Raw genomic sequence first — 17874 nt, 5'->3', positions numbered from 1 at the left:
TGTCTATCTCTTCCACCATATCCAAATACAGCAATTTCAAATACTTGGTCTGGATTTTGAAAGCGGAAATACCTTCCACAGTAAATTTATCCATTATGTTGGTTCTACCTCTTCGTGGTAATTGTGGTAGTAGTTGAACTTCGGGTGGTGGCTGAACTGGTGGTGATGGGGGGTTGAAGATGGCCAGGAATACGAGCAGGTAATGTCTCAAGAGTTTCTGTGTTACCTCAGTCGCTGTATCAATGTTTTTAATGGTTCAACAATTGGTTTAAATAACCGTTCTGTGCTCTTAGTAAATTCCTCATGAGCTTCCTGGCGTAGTTGTAGCTGCTGTTTTCCAGAAACACGGACTGGAAGACACTTATCAATTACATCTAGTCGTTGTCGAGCTAATTTAGCTGTATGACATTCCATAGTAAGCGCAGAATACCCCATTGTTATTATTATTATTATTACGTATTAATTACAGATCATTAAGTCAGCCGATATACAAGGTTTTACTGTATTAAAGTAACGCATTGTATTTTCTTCCAATTACAATGAATTGCCGAAATTGCCGCGATCTCAGTTCTACTCACAGTTTAGCCATATCTACGTCACGTGTCAAGCCGCTAAAAATACTTTACCGCTATTAATAACATGCAATAATTCCAATTTTTATAAATGAAATGAGTTTCATGCAATACGATTGGCTGTAAACGGTCACGTGATACTGATCTGGAAATTCTTACACATCGATAAATTCTGGGACTACTTTCGGTTTTTGTACTGTTTGCAATATAAATAAACATTGCAGATACATCATTGTGAAACGACTGTTTCATCTTTTAGATTTTTTAATCAGCAAATAAGTATACATTATACTCTTTTTATACTTTTTCAAATATTCTTTGATTGAAATGCATAGTTTACAATTTGGTATTCGTCTGCTACATAGTCGCGCAAAATGGCCGATTACGAAATTGATACATTCCCTCACACAGCACCCAATGGCCTCAGTCACCTTAGCCATACACAACAACAATAATAATAGCGTGGGAACTGGGCCAGTAAATTTTGAAGCCGATGAGGGATATAAACCAAGATTCGAGAAATTATCTGAGGAGGACTTAAAAGCTATTGAAATATATCAATACTCAGAGGCTACTAAACGAAACACAAAATGGGGCATTGGCGTTTTCAATGGTAATTTTTTTAAATATTAAATTTGTTTGCTTATTTATAAAAAACGTGTGTGGGTGTTGGTGGTATGGTGAATATTACCACTTACCCAAAAATAAAAACAAATATTTATGAGACCATTATTCAAAGAATGAATAAAGTTTTTAAATGGTAAAACTGCCATCTTCACCAATGTGACTTAACACCAATGAAAAATGTATATAATAATCCATAAAGGTAATTGTCTTGCTAATCTGAGTTATTTTGGATATGTAGTCATTAATTCCTTCCAGCACTCCACTATGTAACCAAACAAAACATATGGCCGGTTTTGCGAACAACTCTACATTTAACAACTGCACATTTAATTTCACATTAGATAAATGAAAGGGTCTTGTATTAACGCTGATGAAAAAGATATAAAATGTTATTCCTGTATAGGACATATTAAAATTAAAAAAAAAGAACGTCCTTTTTATGAAAAGAAATGTGCTGACACCACGGGAGGCCACTGCCTAAGATGTAAAGTATGAAGTTGCCGAATAAACGTGACTGACAGTAGTTACATCTCATTTGACATCAGATCACTGAACGGGTCTTCGTAAGTATTAACACTATTGAGAATGATATACAATGCTATTCCTGTACACAATTTTTTAATTGTTACCTTTATGTTAGTAAGGGATAGGAACATCTTGTTCATATTTCCATGTTGTTCGTTGATAAAATCCATTATGACTTAAGGTTTGATTGGAAATTTAATCTAGCACACTTGTTCTTTCCGTATCAGCTAGTATTATGTAAGGTCATGGTCATCTGACGTAGCAGATGGGGCTGACTAAAATTGAACAAGAATGTAAATAAATTAAATGTGTTGAAATCACCGGTGGCCATTGCCTAATATGTAAAGTATGAAGTTTCTGAATAAACGTAAATGTGACAAACGCATGATTCTGTACAGGTTATGTATTATGGGTCGATGTAAAGCGGCGAATGAAAGGAAAGTACGCGCTGCTTAAATTGGAATGCATTGTTGATGGAATAAGTGGATTTGACGAAAGAAAGAACGAAATTGGAATTATAAGGATTTTCGGACTTTATTTACTTTGTGAGTGATTAGGTAAAATTTGCATATCGATAAATACCCAACCATGATCATTTAATCCTATAATGTTTCCCACATCAGGTCACGTTACCGACTGTGCTAAATATATCTATGCGCTATTGATAATTCGCTGAGATTTACAAGGTAAAAATCGATAATTGTATATTTCACAACACACTTTATTGTGATACGATGTGATTTGGATTTTTAACGTAGCTTTAACAATTTTTCAGTCATATCACTACGATGTCTGCAGCGTGGTAGTTTATAGTGATGTTTAGCACTGGGGCATCATGCCGCCGACATGAAGCATGATGTCCCACCCAGTCACATTATCCTGACACCAGGCCGACCAGTCCTAACACTAACCTCTTAATGCTGAACGCCAAGCGAGGTAGCTGTTAGTACCATTTTTTCATAAGTCTTTGGTATGACTCGGCTGGGGATCGAACCCACTACTTCTCGGATCCGAGGCGGACGCTCTAACCACTAACCACAGGAAGCCCACGCCAAAAACCTTTCCAACTAAAACAAAAAGAGAAAAAAAAAGAGAACCACTTGAAAATAGTTACAATTAGTACATGACTCTTCATATACGAATATTACACCTTCAATTACACTTTATATTACACCTTAAATTATAATTTATATTAAACCTTAAATTATATTCAGTGCTGCACTTTAAACAGCACTTTATATTGCACCTTAAATTGTACTTTATATAGCCTTAAAGTAGTTCTCCTTCACAGAACATTTTCTTGCATATTTTTGTTTACTTTAATTCATGCACAAGTTACAGCATTTGAAAGGCCATGAATATTTCGAATATAATGCCCGTTTTGTTTGGATTTTGTTGTATTCCAACCACACAATATAAGACGTAGCCCACCCACCCACCCCGCCAAATATGTTTGTTTATTAACCCGCTGACCACTACTATCGTTGGCTAGCTACTCCAAACAGACCAGTTTATTTCTTTCACTCTAACAGGTGATACACAAGTCCATCATAAGTTATGACAGTTAATTGCTTATATGCGTGAAACGAAATGAATTTGTACACAACACCTTCATGCTGAAAAAGTGAGAGAAAAAAGTTCAAATAAAAAAGCATTTACACTAAGCATCCAGAGATTTTTAGCTTTCCTTTTGTAAATATGTTTTAGTAATTCAAATTCACACCAAGTGAAACTGAAAATTGTTCGTAGCACATTCTAAAAACGTGTAGAAGATGAACTTTAAAAAGTAGTTGTTTGATAAGAAAAACAAACACTGATTTTAATTTTTTTAAACAGTCACAGACATACTTTTACCTCACACCTGTAATGCATGCGTAATTCAAACAAAGAGAATAACCGTTTCGTCGGATTAGGCTAACGAGATATTAATCCTACTGTGCTTTTAGTTATATTTGTGTATGTGCAATTAGTGCTGTAACACCTGGCATCCTTACATAAAATTATGTGAACCTGATACACTTTTATTTAATTCTTAATCACGATCAGAGCCACAATTTTTAGGTCGAACAAATACTTTGACCTTGAGCAATATATTAATTGTATCCTGCAAGGTTTTGCAGAGCGAAAATGTCTTTGACATCAGAGACTTAACTCTGGTTGCGTTTAGGTTAAGTAATTACGTGATAATGGTTTTAAATGAGCGATATTTTTTTCTGAAACAATTTCAGATTCAAGTTCTGTATTTTCACAATGTGTAGAATTATGAAACAACCACAGCCTCCTTTCCCTTGAGATAAATGAGTAAACAACGCGTACAGGAACCAAAGAGTCTGTGGTTGTTGTTCCCCTCCCCGTGGCCTCTAATCCTTTATCTAAGAGTCTGTGGTTGTTGTTCCCCCTCCCCGTGGCCTCTAATCCTTTATCTACTATAACTGTTTCTTTTGCTGAGAATTTTTAGATGACTCGCTCACACGCCTAAATCACACTCTGCGTCATAGCCGCTAACTAAGCGACTCTGATATCTAACGATTTACTATCCAATTTTAAATACGATCCCTACGCTTACCAACTCTGAGGTCACGTCAGTGTGTTAAAAGCAACAAATTAGTTTCAAACATGTGGCCCCATTTGTTAATTTTTATGACTTACTGAAGTCAGTCTAATATATCTCTTGGAAGTAATTTTAAAATAAGCACAATCTTTCAGAAAAGGTTTGATAATATGTGCTTTTGCAAAGTGTATAATTGCTGATGCTTATTGGAGCACTTCTGCTGTCAAATCTTCACTTTCGGAGGTGCGTAGTTTTGCAAGTTCTTCAATTTCGGAGGTTAGTGAATCTTGCTTGTTATTCGCAATCCCATAATGCCTAAAGAGAAGAGATTAGTTTAACAAACAAAATAAAAAACTCAAAAGAACAACAAAAAAAAATATTTAAAAAAATACAACAAACAAACGAAAAACAACAACACCTGAACTCGTGAAGTTTGGCCTAAATCCAGTATTAGTCTTCGACCGTTTCCCTTTCCACCAAACAATGCCATAGCAACTGGAAAGTTCTCTGCCTCTTCTGTCAAGTGAGAAATCTCCCATGCAATTCGAGGCGCTATATTTGGAACTACTTTCGTTCACATGGAACACAAATTGAGACTAAAGAAGATAAAGTTACAATCGGAGCATCATCGGTCTTTGATATCGTAATATATGTGCTGTATTCCATCATGGGCGAATCACCAAACACATCATTCATGTGTATTCCTACTCGAGGTTATTTCACGTTCTGAACGAATGGGCGAGCGTTGTTCCGATCAAGTGCGATAGCATGAAAGCATCGAATGCAATCTCTTATTTCATTGGTGCATATAGATAATACTACATTTTTATCTAGTAAATATAATTTTCGAATCACAATCATATATCATAAATGCTAAACACTAGACACAAAATTTTGAGACACTAACATATGAAATCTCCAAGCTCAGATTTTATTGTTCATAGCGGAGACCTACTTGTTGGTCTACATGCTCCTGGTGATCAGAATTGAGTTCCGGGCGGATTGACAGATGGAGGGAAAAAGAAATTCAGATCGATTCTAAGGCCTAATGTCCACGATTTCGTGATATACACACACCAATTTTCGTTTTATCTGCGAGAGAAAACAACCTTAAACACTAGACATGAACAAAATGGGCAAATTGAAGTGTTTTGAAATAATCCTGAGTGAAAACAAAACCGTTTTTCACCCAGGGGAAAAGGTTGTTGGTCAAGTCATTGTAGAGTTAAAGGGGGATATGAAGATGCGCTCGCTGAGAATCTTTATGCGGGGGGTCGCCAAAGTTCACTGGAGCGAGTCCCGGAGTACAGGCAGCCGCCTCGGTTCCTACACAGAACATTACAACTCGGAGGTGGAATATTTCTTCAAAAGACAAGTGCTACTTGGGGGAGGTACAGTTATGGCACCTATAAAAAGGGGGGTGGGGGCACTTACTACACAAGTGGTAGTAGGAGTATGCGGAAAGTCGGGCCTAGGAGTTGAAGGTCTCTTTGAAACGGGGTTATATTTTATAAGCAAAATTATGGATATTGTTTCCATTTTCTTTCTCTCGGATGGGATAGCAATTAAAAATCTCCTCACCGATGAGTGCCCTCTACCCTAGGTCTTGTAGGAACATGCATATTTCTTTTTCTATTACTTGCCTCAGTTGTGTAATAAAACATCAATTTTAAGTGACTGCTTTAAACATTCTAAATGTTGACCTCAATTCACTCAGTTGTTCCTAGTTTCCCACAACTAATGCTTATTATGGTAGGGGAGAGAAGTTGCAGTGTCCTAAAATTGGGCCATGACAAGAAATATCCACATACCTGCCACAGCATGACATGTTTCACAAAAAGCATATTTGATTTCCAAAGCCCCACAACCAAGTCATATTTTGGAAAATATAATTTGTATAGCTACGATATTACCTATTCATAAAGTTGTCATAGAGGTAATTTAAAAGTAGGTTGGTCAGAGACAAAAGAACTACCATTTCACATTAATTAATTTGCTGACAATAGCTGGGTTGATGTAATGTTAAGTCCATTGAACAGTACTGTGGGAGATCCCATTAGTTGACATTTGCATAGGTAATGAAGACAAATCACATCATTGCCTTGAAGGAAAATTATTAAACCAGCTTTCTTAAAGACTTTTGGCAAGTTTGTGATTAGCAGCAACAATTCTTTGATGTTGGATTTGACTCTTTATATAAAATGCGCAGTATGAGGAATAGTGTACATGTGAAATTTGTTTTTGAGAGCAAAATGTCAAAATGCAACTGTGATGCAGGGAAGGATAAGCCATCTGTGTTTGAAGTTTATCCCAGTAAAACCAAATTTCAGAACTCCTGGTTGAGGGAGCAAAACGTTTGGAAGTGCAGCAGCAGGTGGGTCATTTTATTATTTGCACATGCTGCAAACACCATATTGATATTAGTCATTCTGGAATGCATGACTTCTGTCAATTTAACAACACTATACAACATCAGGACGGTTTCCAAATGCAGAGCGTGTGAATCTAACTAATAACAATGTATATTTGCAGATTTTAAACATGAGGTACCCAAAATTAACTAACATAGTAAAACAATCATCAAAAGATGATGTCACTAGAGCTAAAATACTTTTCTGAAATTTTGTTGTACAGCATAATCTTCTGTTTTCAATTGCAGATCATTTGTCAGACTTGTTTAAAGAAATGTTCCCATAAAGCGATTTCGCTAAGAAATCAAGTTGCAAAAGGATAAGAGCACCAAATATGAATAATGAACTGCACCAGTGTTGGAGAATCAAGTAATCGAGTTTGGTCAAAATAATAATCTTAGTCCTGATTAATGAATCTAATGATGATGGAGGTGAAAAGACTCACAGTTTGATCCAGGTGTATCATCATGCCATGAAGAAAGTTTGTCATCTACCATCAGGAAAAGCAAATTGTGATAAGTTAACTTGGATGGACACAAAGCAGCAGTGCATATGTAGAAAGATCATTTTGTGTATCTAGATAAATTCATCAGTTTTGTCGGGGAAGTTGAACAACAGGTCCATTCAGGCCCTGATGAGTGCAAAGATGAATGCAGATGACATCTGCATCACCTACTCTACCATCCCCAACAAAATTATTGAGAACAGCAAAGACTGCGTCTGATTAAGGTTACATTCTAGTGAATTTAAACGACAGAAATGGGTCTATTTTTTTATATTTTTAATGTCTGTGGTTGGGATTATGTGAGTGTGTGCATATGTGTATGTATGTTTGGGATGATATTTGATAGTCTTCCAACTCTTTGCTTGTAAGTAGATTCATGCATAAGGAAAACAGTCTTTATTTTTTATTCAGGTTTGAATTTTCAGTTATTTATAGGTTTATATGAAAAGATAGCTTATTCTCAACTGGATGACATTGCTTTCTTTGGGATAATATGCATTCAACCTGCATTTGACCTACATTTTTGTATACTGCAGATTGTACATTCTGCCTGTACTGAAGAATGTATTGCTTTCTGATCATCTTTGGAAAAAAGGACTTCTGATTATACATTGTTTGTATGTGACTGGTATTATTCATTTTTTATTGTAATACTCTCATGTGTTGAAGACTGAATGGATGAAAATATAGTGCTGAAATTTTTTTTTGTGGATTAATTTAATTTTCGCCATTAGCATGTGTCTATGTTGTCATAGTTGATTTGAAAAGGTAATGGTTCTGAAACCATTGAGGCGTAGTTTGAAGGTAATGCAGGTGTCATTAGTGTTCATCTTTGCACTCACTAGAGCCTTTATTCTTTGTGCGAATCGGGTCAGAACTGAGTTGTGCTTGACAACTATAATATTGGCATTGGCAAAACTATATCTGATGCATTCTGTCAACGAGATATGCGTGTCTCTATAGAAAAAAATATACATCACATTTGGGACAGATGACAGACATTTCATTGGGGGCAGGAGGAGATATAATATTTTCAGGTTTAATGGGTGGTGGGGTTTAGAGGTAATACAGCAGTAATAACACCTCTGTCCAGTAAGGGTGTTAATGCTTCATCAATAAAATCAACTGTGCAAACACCAGAATGTATTTATTACTGTCTTTCAATCAATCTATTTCATGGCTAAAATCCTAAAATGCACGAGTCAGAAAAGTTTAACAAGATTAAGATGACAAATAAAGAGAACAAATCAGAATATTCAGTTCAAAGTATCAATTAGGTTACGGATGGTGATCCTTTTTCGACAGATGTTGTACACTTCAGAATGGTACTTCAGCTAATGTGGGTATGTGAGAAAGCTTGCCAGTAGCATCTCGTGGGTCAGTGGTTCTTCCTGGGGTTTTCCCGGGTTCTTCCTCCACCCTTAACACTGGCTGCCATGCATAGCCTATCATGTGCAGAAAAATGGCATTAAACCCCATGACAACAACATCAGAATGGTACAATGATAAGCTGTGCAAAGAATTAAATGCGCCCCATTGCTGCCATGTTTTGCAAAACAAAACTTTGAAAACCAGGAGTTCTGTGATTTATTTTTGATGGGCTTTGCTGATAGCTTATTGCTTCCTGAGTCACCTTATAAATGAATCACACTTTAATACTATTTGGTCAACTGGAATAACCATTGCTTATATATATATAAAGATCTGTCCTGTTCAGATTATTTTAGGTCCTAGTCTTAAATGCTTAAACCCAGGGTGGGTTAACTTAGATTACAATTCTGGGCACTTTGTTCACATCCAGAAAATAATCAACAAGTAGTTCTTCCTCTCATAGAGCTGGTGCAGATATGAGATTAGTAACTTTACTGATAAATACATTCACTAGTCTCTGACCAATCTCACTGGAATTGGACTTACATTAAATTTAGACCATTGGCAGAACTTGTTATTTTCAATGGACTTGTTGATTGTTCATCAAAATCATCGTATACAGAAATAAAATTGCTTACAGTGAATTAAAGGATTGATTTTGACAAGGCAGTTCGTGTACATAAATTTCTACGTAGAACTTCGTCAGAGTATTTACAGTATGTATTCAGACCTTATTCAATACTTTATTAGTTGGGGTCAACATCACATGGAAGTCTTCATCTACCAAAACCATGAGCAGTGAACAGTTTAAGAAAGGCTTCCAGTACTTGGGTACAGTTCTACACTTTGATTGCATGTACAATCTGTGGAAAATTTTACAGTACAGTAAAACCTGTCTTGAGAGACCACTGCTATGAGAGACCGCCTGTCTTGAGAGACCAGGTTCTCCATGTACAGATTTAGAGATTATATAGTGTTATAACCTGTTATGAGAGACCACCTGTCATGAGAGACCATTATGTTTTGGCAGAAGGGGTGGTCTTTCAAGACAGGTTCCACTGTATTTAAGAAAAGATATGAGTGTGTAAGTATTACTAATATATGTAGATCTTAATATAATTTAGTTTATTTAAGACATGTTAAAATAAATACTAATTACTATGGACTTGTGGCCTGATGTACAAGAGATATAATGAAGAGTAAGGCATAGCTAATGGATTGTAGCAAACTTTAGTGTTTATTATAATCAGACATATTGAACAGTATTTCCTATTATATTGTTGTATTGGTATCTGTAGTTACACATGTACTTATATGCAAAGAAAGTCTCCACAAAACCAGCTCATGCTCCTGTGTTTAAGAAATAAAGCAAATTTTACTGACATTAATGTAACTCTTAAACTCTGCAAACAAGACAGTATCAAAAGTTGAGAATTCTGACTATGTATGACTTTTGATAAGATTTAAGTTTCAAGCAACAGTTGCAGATAGTAGTTGGCAAATTACTAGTAGATAGTAGTTGGCAAATTACTAGTAGATAGTAGTTGGCAAATTACTGGTAGATAGTAGTTGGCAAATTACTGGTAGATAGTAGTTGGCAAATTACTAGTAGATTGATTGTATTATGTAAATATGTTTCTTTTTTCATCTTGACCCCATCTTTGACATGCAGATTTTAAAACATGTCGGGTATTATTTTGACATTTGGTGTAATCTGCCAAAGTCTCATTTTGATAGGCTCCCAAAAAATTCAAAGATTGCAGGATGTCTTTGTTCTTCATTTTAAACTGTTATTGCTATTCTAACACTGTTGATTTATAATGTTTAATCTGCTCCAGTATTTCAGTATTTTAGTTCAGATGTGGAATGTGTTGGAAGGCTTGGCCCCAAAACATGTAAAATGACTGATTCACATAGAAGTACCTTGTGATTTCCGACTTGATTAGTTTCAAAAGTAAACGTGTATAATCAGATCACAGCAATTATTTTAAGATTGTATGCTCCAGGCATTGAATTAACCTTTTACTAGATGTACAATCCGTTACATTTTTGAAAATTTGAATAGGAAATAAGCCCAGATTATACAACATATACCCTGTTTCTGCATAAAGAATACATGACAGTAGTACACCTGGAAGCAAGTTTGGTTTTCAGGTACACCTGCTATTGACATAGGGTTTGATCAAACACTAAACTGTAGGTTCAAGTATGCATTTTCTATCTTCAATTGCCACTTTACAACAGTTTACTTGATTTTTGTGCCAAGTCTCAAATCTACTCTGCCTGAAGAGGAAACACCAGAACAATAAAAGATTGTGTATATTTTAGGAGTGTGTGTAGAAAAATGTATTGCCCAGTAGCCCAGGACAACAAAAACTTGAATCTAAGCAACTAAATTGCTTAAAGTTAAGGTCCAGTCAGACAAGCAACTTTTGATATCAATGTTTTTTTTATTTAAAAAGTATATTAACCGTGTTAAAAAAACAATAAAATATGCTGTCTGCATGAAATAGAAGCTGGAAAGTACATATTTATATTTGGGCACTCATTTTTACATAATTTGCAAGAACTCCAATGTCAAATTTGATATAATTGAATATCTGAATTACAATATCCCTACCGATTATTTTTCAGACAGCTGAATGTTTTTAGCTGGAAAATTCCAGTGGATAACAGAGCCTTCTGAAATTTTTTATTCCCCTGATTTACAGTCCTTTTTACACTGCAATAGAGTGAACTCTGAATAGAAAGCCATTATGTAAAAATAAGCGACATGTATCCAATGATCTGACTTTGACTGGACTTAAATATGGGCTTTATTTCATAAAGCTGTTGGATGGGTTAAATAAAAAGTGAGGTCTACACATATGGCTTCTGATTGGCTGAGCTGGTTACTACTTTGGAGGCTGTGTTATTGATCTGTGTGTGTGTGTGTATGTATGTGTGTTTTGATTTGGATTTTTAACATAGCTGTAACAATTTTTCAGTCATATCACTATGATGTCTGCAGTATGGCAGTTTATAGTGATTTCTAGCACTGTGGCATCATGTCGCAGATATGTAGTATGATGCCCCTCCCAGTCCCATTGATCAGAGTTTGATGAAACTTGATATGTAGGCTTATATCATCAAGGTCTTTGATTGTTTTGATAATGAGCGAGATCTTGTACATGATTAGCTGAGTTTACTCCGGAAGCTAAAATTCTAATCCAGTCTTGATAAAAATTGGACTTATATCATCATGATCTTGGACAGTAACGAACATGAGCATGATCCATGCATATTAATAAAGTGATCTTGCATCTGTCTGGTTGAGCTTGCTGACACACTGAAACTATTTTTTTTCTGATTTTGATAAAAATTTAAAATGTTATTTGATAAATGTAGGATTATATGATAAAGATCAAGCATGAATTCTCTCAGTCGTGGGATCAACACATATTGATTGAGTGATCTTGCATGTGATTGTCAGAGCTTGTTACATGTATCATTCTGGAGTAGTGGTTCTTAACCCATGGGTTGCCATGCTGTTTTGAATGCTTTGCCAAGATCAGCCTTAAAAATTTGACATTTCCTACCCAACTGTTTGTTTAGAATTTGATGGGTGACAAGGCTAACACCATAAACCTAATCTGGGTCACTGTCTAAAAAAGGTTAAGAACCACTACCCTAGAGACTGCATTCCTGGTCAGGTTTCATTCAAACTTGGTAAATGTGCTGATCATTATGATTGTGAATGAGTACAATTTATAAGCAAATATCCATGCATGTAAATGAGGTTATTCATTCAACATATCAATACTTTAACTATTTCTGATCATTTGACTTGGTAAATAAGTCTCTGACTTTAAGATATATATTATGTTCTGCACATATTTAATGAGGTAATCTTTCATATGATTGACTGTCCTTATTTCCACTTTGGAAAGTGTATTTCTGACCTGATTTTAATCAAACATGGCAGGTAGGCTGATATCAACATGTGAATGATTTTTATTATGAGTGAGACAATTTTATGTGGTAGGTAGGCTGATATCAACATGTGAATGATTTTTATTATGAGTGAGACAATTTTATGTGGCAGGTAGGCTGATATCAACATGTGAATGATTTTTATTATGAGAAAGACAATTTTATATGGTAGGTAGGCTGATATCAACATGTGAATGACTTTTATTATGAGTGAGACAATTTTATATGATAGGTAGGCTGATATCAACATGTGAATGATTTTTATTATGAGTGAGACAATTTTATGTGGCAGGTAGGCTGATATCAACATGTGAATGATTTTTATTATGAGTGAGACAATTTTATCAACATGTGAATGATTTTTATTATGAGTGAGACAGTTTTATATGATCTTGCATCTGATACAGAACATTTATTTTTTTATTTCGAAGATTGTATTTTTGCAAGGATTTTGATCAAACTCGGTGAATTGGTTATATCAGTCTGAATATAGTAAAAAATAAATTTATGTATATTAATCATGTCACCTTGCAGCTACATAATTACTCAGCTTCTCAACTAGTGACTAAGTTTGATCAGATAGTGATTAAACTTATTAGCAAGATGTTGGACGAGTTTGATTAAGAGTAAGGTCTATGCATATTAATGAGGTAATCTTGTGAATCATTGGCTGGGCTTGTTAACACTCTGGAGACTACATACCATCTATATTTTGGTGAATTATTGGCTGGGCTTGTTAACACTCTGGAGACTACATACCAACTATATTTTGGTGAAGTATTGGCTGGGCTTGTTAACACTTTGGAGACTACATACCAACTAGATTTTGGTGAATTATTGGCTGGCTTGTTAACACTGGAGACTAGATGCCAACTAGATTTTGGTGAATTATTGGCTGGGCTTGTTAACACTCTGGAGACTACATACCAACTAGATTCTGGTGAATTATTGGCTGGGCTTGTTAACACTCTGGAGACTACATACCAACTAGAATTTGGTGAATTATTGGCTGGGCTTGTTAACACTCTGGAGACTACATACCAACTAGATTTTGGTGAATTATTGGCTGGGCTTGTTAACATTCTGGAGACTACATGCCAACTAAGATTTTGGTGAATTATTGGCTGGGCCTGTTAACACTCTGGAGACTACATACCAACTTGATTTTGGTGCACTTTAATCTTATGCTCTTAGACAGGTTCTATAATAAGTGAGATAAACTCAAAATTAATGAGCTACCTTGCATCTGATTGGTTTTATAATAAGTGAGATAAACACAAAATTAATGAGCTACCTTGCATCTGATTGGTTCTGCATGTGACCTATCTAAGATCTGGAAACAATATTTCTCATCCTGTTTCATTAAAGCTTGGTAAATCGGTTTAGATCAAGATTTTAGATGACTTTGATTATGACCTTGAGACTGCATGTTAATTATGCCTTTATCTCTAATAGCAATTTTTATCAGATTACAGTAAAATAACTAAAGTCACTGATACAAAGTTTGGGAAATAGTTCACACAGGATATGTTCTCATGCGTGAATCATAATAGACAGGACCATACCAAAACAAAAGGGGTATTATGCAAGTATTCTTCAACTTTGCCCCCCCCCCAGTTGCTGACATAAAAGCATGTTTTATGTAAGCCAGGTGAGGGAATCTTTATTATACTCACTTGGAGCTCTGATTTGTTTTGTAAGCTTTTTATAATGAGAACAAGAACCATCTTTTTCTATTTCAGAGGTTTCAGATGGCAGAGATACTTTGGTTGAGGGAAGGCATGGGTTTAACTTTTCATTTGATCTACCTACAACGTAAGAATATGAGCACTGTTTTCTCTTTCTCTCTCTCTCTCTCTCTTGCTCTATCTCTCTCTCTCTCCCTCTTTCTCTCTCTCTCTCTCAATTGGCCAAATTCTGGTTTAAAAAAAATAGCTATTGGTTTCAAACTAAATGAAGACAGTTTGGCTTTTTTTTTAGAGAACAAACTTTGTAAAAATCTTTCCAAACGGACATTCAATTCAGGATAACTAGATTTTTTTTATCCCAGCCCTTTTTCAACAGTGTACCGAGAATATAGTACTTAAATATGTCCATTAAAGTAACCCGATTAACCAGAATTCCACAGTACACTATTGTTTATTTTGCCTGCTTTGCTGTGGCATAATAGTTACCCAATCAGATTACATAAAAGTCATCCCAACCACCCTGCCATATGAGCATTCTTGTTAGTATATCACTCGGCTAAAAATAGTGACACCTGATGGTGGCAAGAGGAGATAATGGTCAAGAGTTATTGCCCTTTGTCTATACAAGATAGAAAAAGAAGATTTTCATCTTTTAGTAGGGCTGGATTTGCAAGGTAGGAGGCTAATATTCCGTACTTAATGTGATTCAGTAAATTTTCTTGGAGAAACATAATTTACTTAAAACTTTGCTTTCCTTTTATATTTGGATTGGCATTAGAATTTCTTAAGTATGACTTGTGCATACCTATGGACCCCAGGTGGCTGAATGGTCTAAGGTGCTTGCCTTTACAGATCACTCACATTTCAAATCTATCCATGTGGGTTTAAGTCTCAAGCTTGGCCAGCATGGGTATGTGAGAGAGCTTGCCAGTAGCATCCTGTGGGTCAGTGGCAGTTTCCAGGGTTTTTCCAGGTTCCTTCCCTGCCAGATATAATGGCTGTCATGTATATCTTACCTTGTCCTGAAAAATGGTTTTAAACCTAGAACAACAACTCATGCATATCTCCAGGAAGGTGCATCTCAAGATCAGTTTGCATACTGCAAAAGTGTCCACAGACAGTGAAATACATTCTTGTTGAGGGTATTGACTTCCACCTTGTGAGATACTTTTATGATGTACCACCAGGGCAAATCTTGGAGTTTGTAGAGGAACGTCATGTATGTATCAAATTGGGACCCATTAAAATATCGATTTTTTTAATGTTTTGTTTATTTTGTATATCTTTTATAGCATTTTGACATCTTTGCCTTTTGTCCTCTCTCTTGAAGAACTATGTGCTTATGTTTATTTTAGAAGGAATTATCGTCCTAATGTGTTTTTTTTTATTATGCAAATTTTTCTTGCATTTTTAGAATTTACATTTTAATCTATCATATAGCAAGTATTGTGCTTACAGGTCATTAAACCGCACACACACACACACACATGAAAGGTTTACAATCAGTTTCACCTATTGCAACAGGTTACCTTTTCAGTTGTTTCTGAAGCTTTGTGGTGATCGATGCAGGTCAGTCCACTTCTGGAACCATGATGGTACAGTGTTTGGCATGCTGGACTAATAATTAAACATATGATATTGTAAATCTTGCAATCAGGTCAGCCCTGTATTATGTATCATGGCGTGTTCTGGGGCACTTTGCTCCAATTGCCTAGGAACTTAATAACCTACTTTTGTGCCATAAAACAACAAATCAGACCAATGCTCTATGTGGCTGGAACATTTGGTGAACATTTTTTTCCTTAAGACATTGATTTGTGCTTCAGCTTCCCTGTATGTTGCAAAAGACTTGGGGCCGCTTTGCATGCATTAGGAGACCAAAACTCGGGCCAGCATGGGGGGTACAGAGATATAACTCTCACCACTTTTTACATATTCTCTTAACATGTTACAAATAAATAATGGTTTTAAAGTTGAAGCCAATTTTTGGAGTAAAATATTGTAATGGTTTTTGACCATTTGTACTTTGTTTCTCTGACTCCATTTAATACAACAACCCCAGACACTACTGGCACTTTATTTGTTAAAGATAAATATGCAGTTAATTGGATCAAACGTATAACTTTTGTATGCATGCTGTATACATTTATTCAAGATGCAGGATTAAAATATGCAGCAAGTAATCATATTAGCAGCTATCACCTAGATTCACATAAATATATCACAGTAGTTGAGATGTGAACTTTGAATTTTGGTCGGACAGTTGATCAGGGGAAAGAACTTGTCATTTGATTGTTTACAATACAGAAGAGTTGTGTCCCTTGAATGACAACCTAAATGACTGTTTAAAGTTGGTGTGGTAACTGGAGGAAAATTAAGTTCGCTTGATGAATTCACTGAAGTTCATCAGATTGAGAGTTTCAGTCTAAGAAAGTGTAATATTTGAAGATAAATATATGTATTCAGTGATCAGGGGTTCAGGTGACCAAATTGCCAAAAGTGCTAGCCGGTACTGATCACTGCCATCTCACCTCTGTTCACATGGGTTTGAGTCTTGGGCTCAGCCATTGTGGGTATGTGAGAAGGCTGCCAGTAGCTTCCCATGGGTTGGTGGTTCTTACCAGGGTTTTCCCAGGTTCTTCCTCCACTAGTTAAACTGGCTGCTATGTTCTTGTATAGCCTATCTTGCACTGAAAAATAGTGATAAACCCAAAACAACTACAGCATTCAATAATCATAAATATAATTTTATAAATTAACAGGTGTGATGTAAGGAGAGAATTATTCTCATCCAATAATAACACAATTTGTATCAGTAAAAGCATGGTTTATGAAGAGAAAATAGACTCATTCATTGACCACACACAATATTACAGTGGCAAAAGCTTGGTATGTGGAGAGAAAATGGACTCAGGAACCACATACAGATGGACTCAGTAACCACATACAAATGGACTCAGTAACCACATACAAATGAAAAAGAAAGGTTGATATGTGGTGAGTAAATTTCACCAGGGATCACACAAATGAAGTTGTGTAACTGCAGTATATCCCAACATCAAGGTGAACTCTTTTATACTACTGCGAGTTGCAAGCAAATCTTCTCCAAGGACATGAATATGGATCATAGATCAAATATAGAAGTAAAGATATCACTAATGTGAGAATAATTGGGGAAATTGAAGTTCGAAATTGAAATACTGATATTACAGTACAGTATTAGCTTAAAAGTGGTTTACTAGTGAGACTGTTAATGTGATAAAAATAATTCCAGAAGAGAAATTAAATAAATTAGAGAAGTTACTGAAATTAAAGAAGACACTCTTGTCTCATTATTGACACTTTTAAACCTGACTGTTTCATGCTGATGTACAAGGAAATTGGGCTTCAGACACTGTTTTATTGTTTGTACACCAGCATACTGGCTGCTGAATTGAACATTTCCCAGGGCCTTAAATACTGTGTCGTTGGAATTCAGCTGGAAAACCAAATTGATCTTTCCCCGGGGCCTTAAATACCGTGTAGTTGGAATTTAGATGGAAAACCCATGAAATTTGGAAGACTGTGGGAAAAGTGTTGGATATTGGAGGACTTGGAAAATGTTGGAAAACCCTGACTTGTCTTGAGACTAGAAATCTATGTTAAAAGGATA

The 17874-nt window shown here is 35.6% G+C and overlaps 1 protein-coding gene and 1 long non-coding RNA gene across 3 annotated transcripts in view; one reads left to right on the top strand and one right to left on the bottom strand.

The window, feature by feature from the left end:
- Positions 1–2424: 2424 nt before the first annotated feature.
- Positions 2425–4933, bottom strand: LOC149800928 (uncharacterized). The gene is made up of 2 exons (XR_016420435.1): positions 4694–4933; positions 2425–2791 (listed from the first exon to the last, which is right to left on the bottom strand). It is a non-coding gene; the product is annotated as an uncharacterized LOC149800928 (long non-coding RNA).
- A 343-nt stretch (positions 4934–5276) lies between these two features.
- Positions 5277–17874, top strand: part of LOC149800927 (arrestin domain-containing protein 3-like) — a 51534-nt gene continuing 38936 nt past the window's right edge. For both annotated transcript variants that reach the window (XM_089954989.1, XM_089954988.1), the window contains exons 1-2: positions 5277–5666; positions 14277–14349. In XM_089954989.1, the coding sequence (XP_089811115.1) occupies positions 5399–5666; positions 14277–14349 (341 nt within the window). In that variant the 5' untranslated portion in view covers positions 5277–5398. The remainder of the gene's footprint in view (positions 5667–14276; positions 14350–17874) is intronic.

The sequence above is a fragment of the Sinohyriopsis cumingii genome, chromosome 4 (assembly GCF_028554795.1).
Source record: "Sinohyriopsis cumingii isolate HCF-2022 chromosome 4, ASM2855479v2, whole genome shotgun sequence".
NCBI lineage: Eukaryota > Metazoa > Mollusca > Bivalvia > Unionida > Unionidae > Sinohyriopsis > Sinohyriopsis cumingii.
This window is presented reverse-complemented; position numbering and strand designations above follow the sequence as displayed.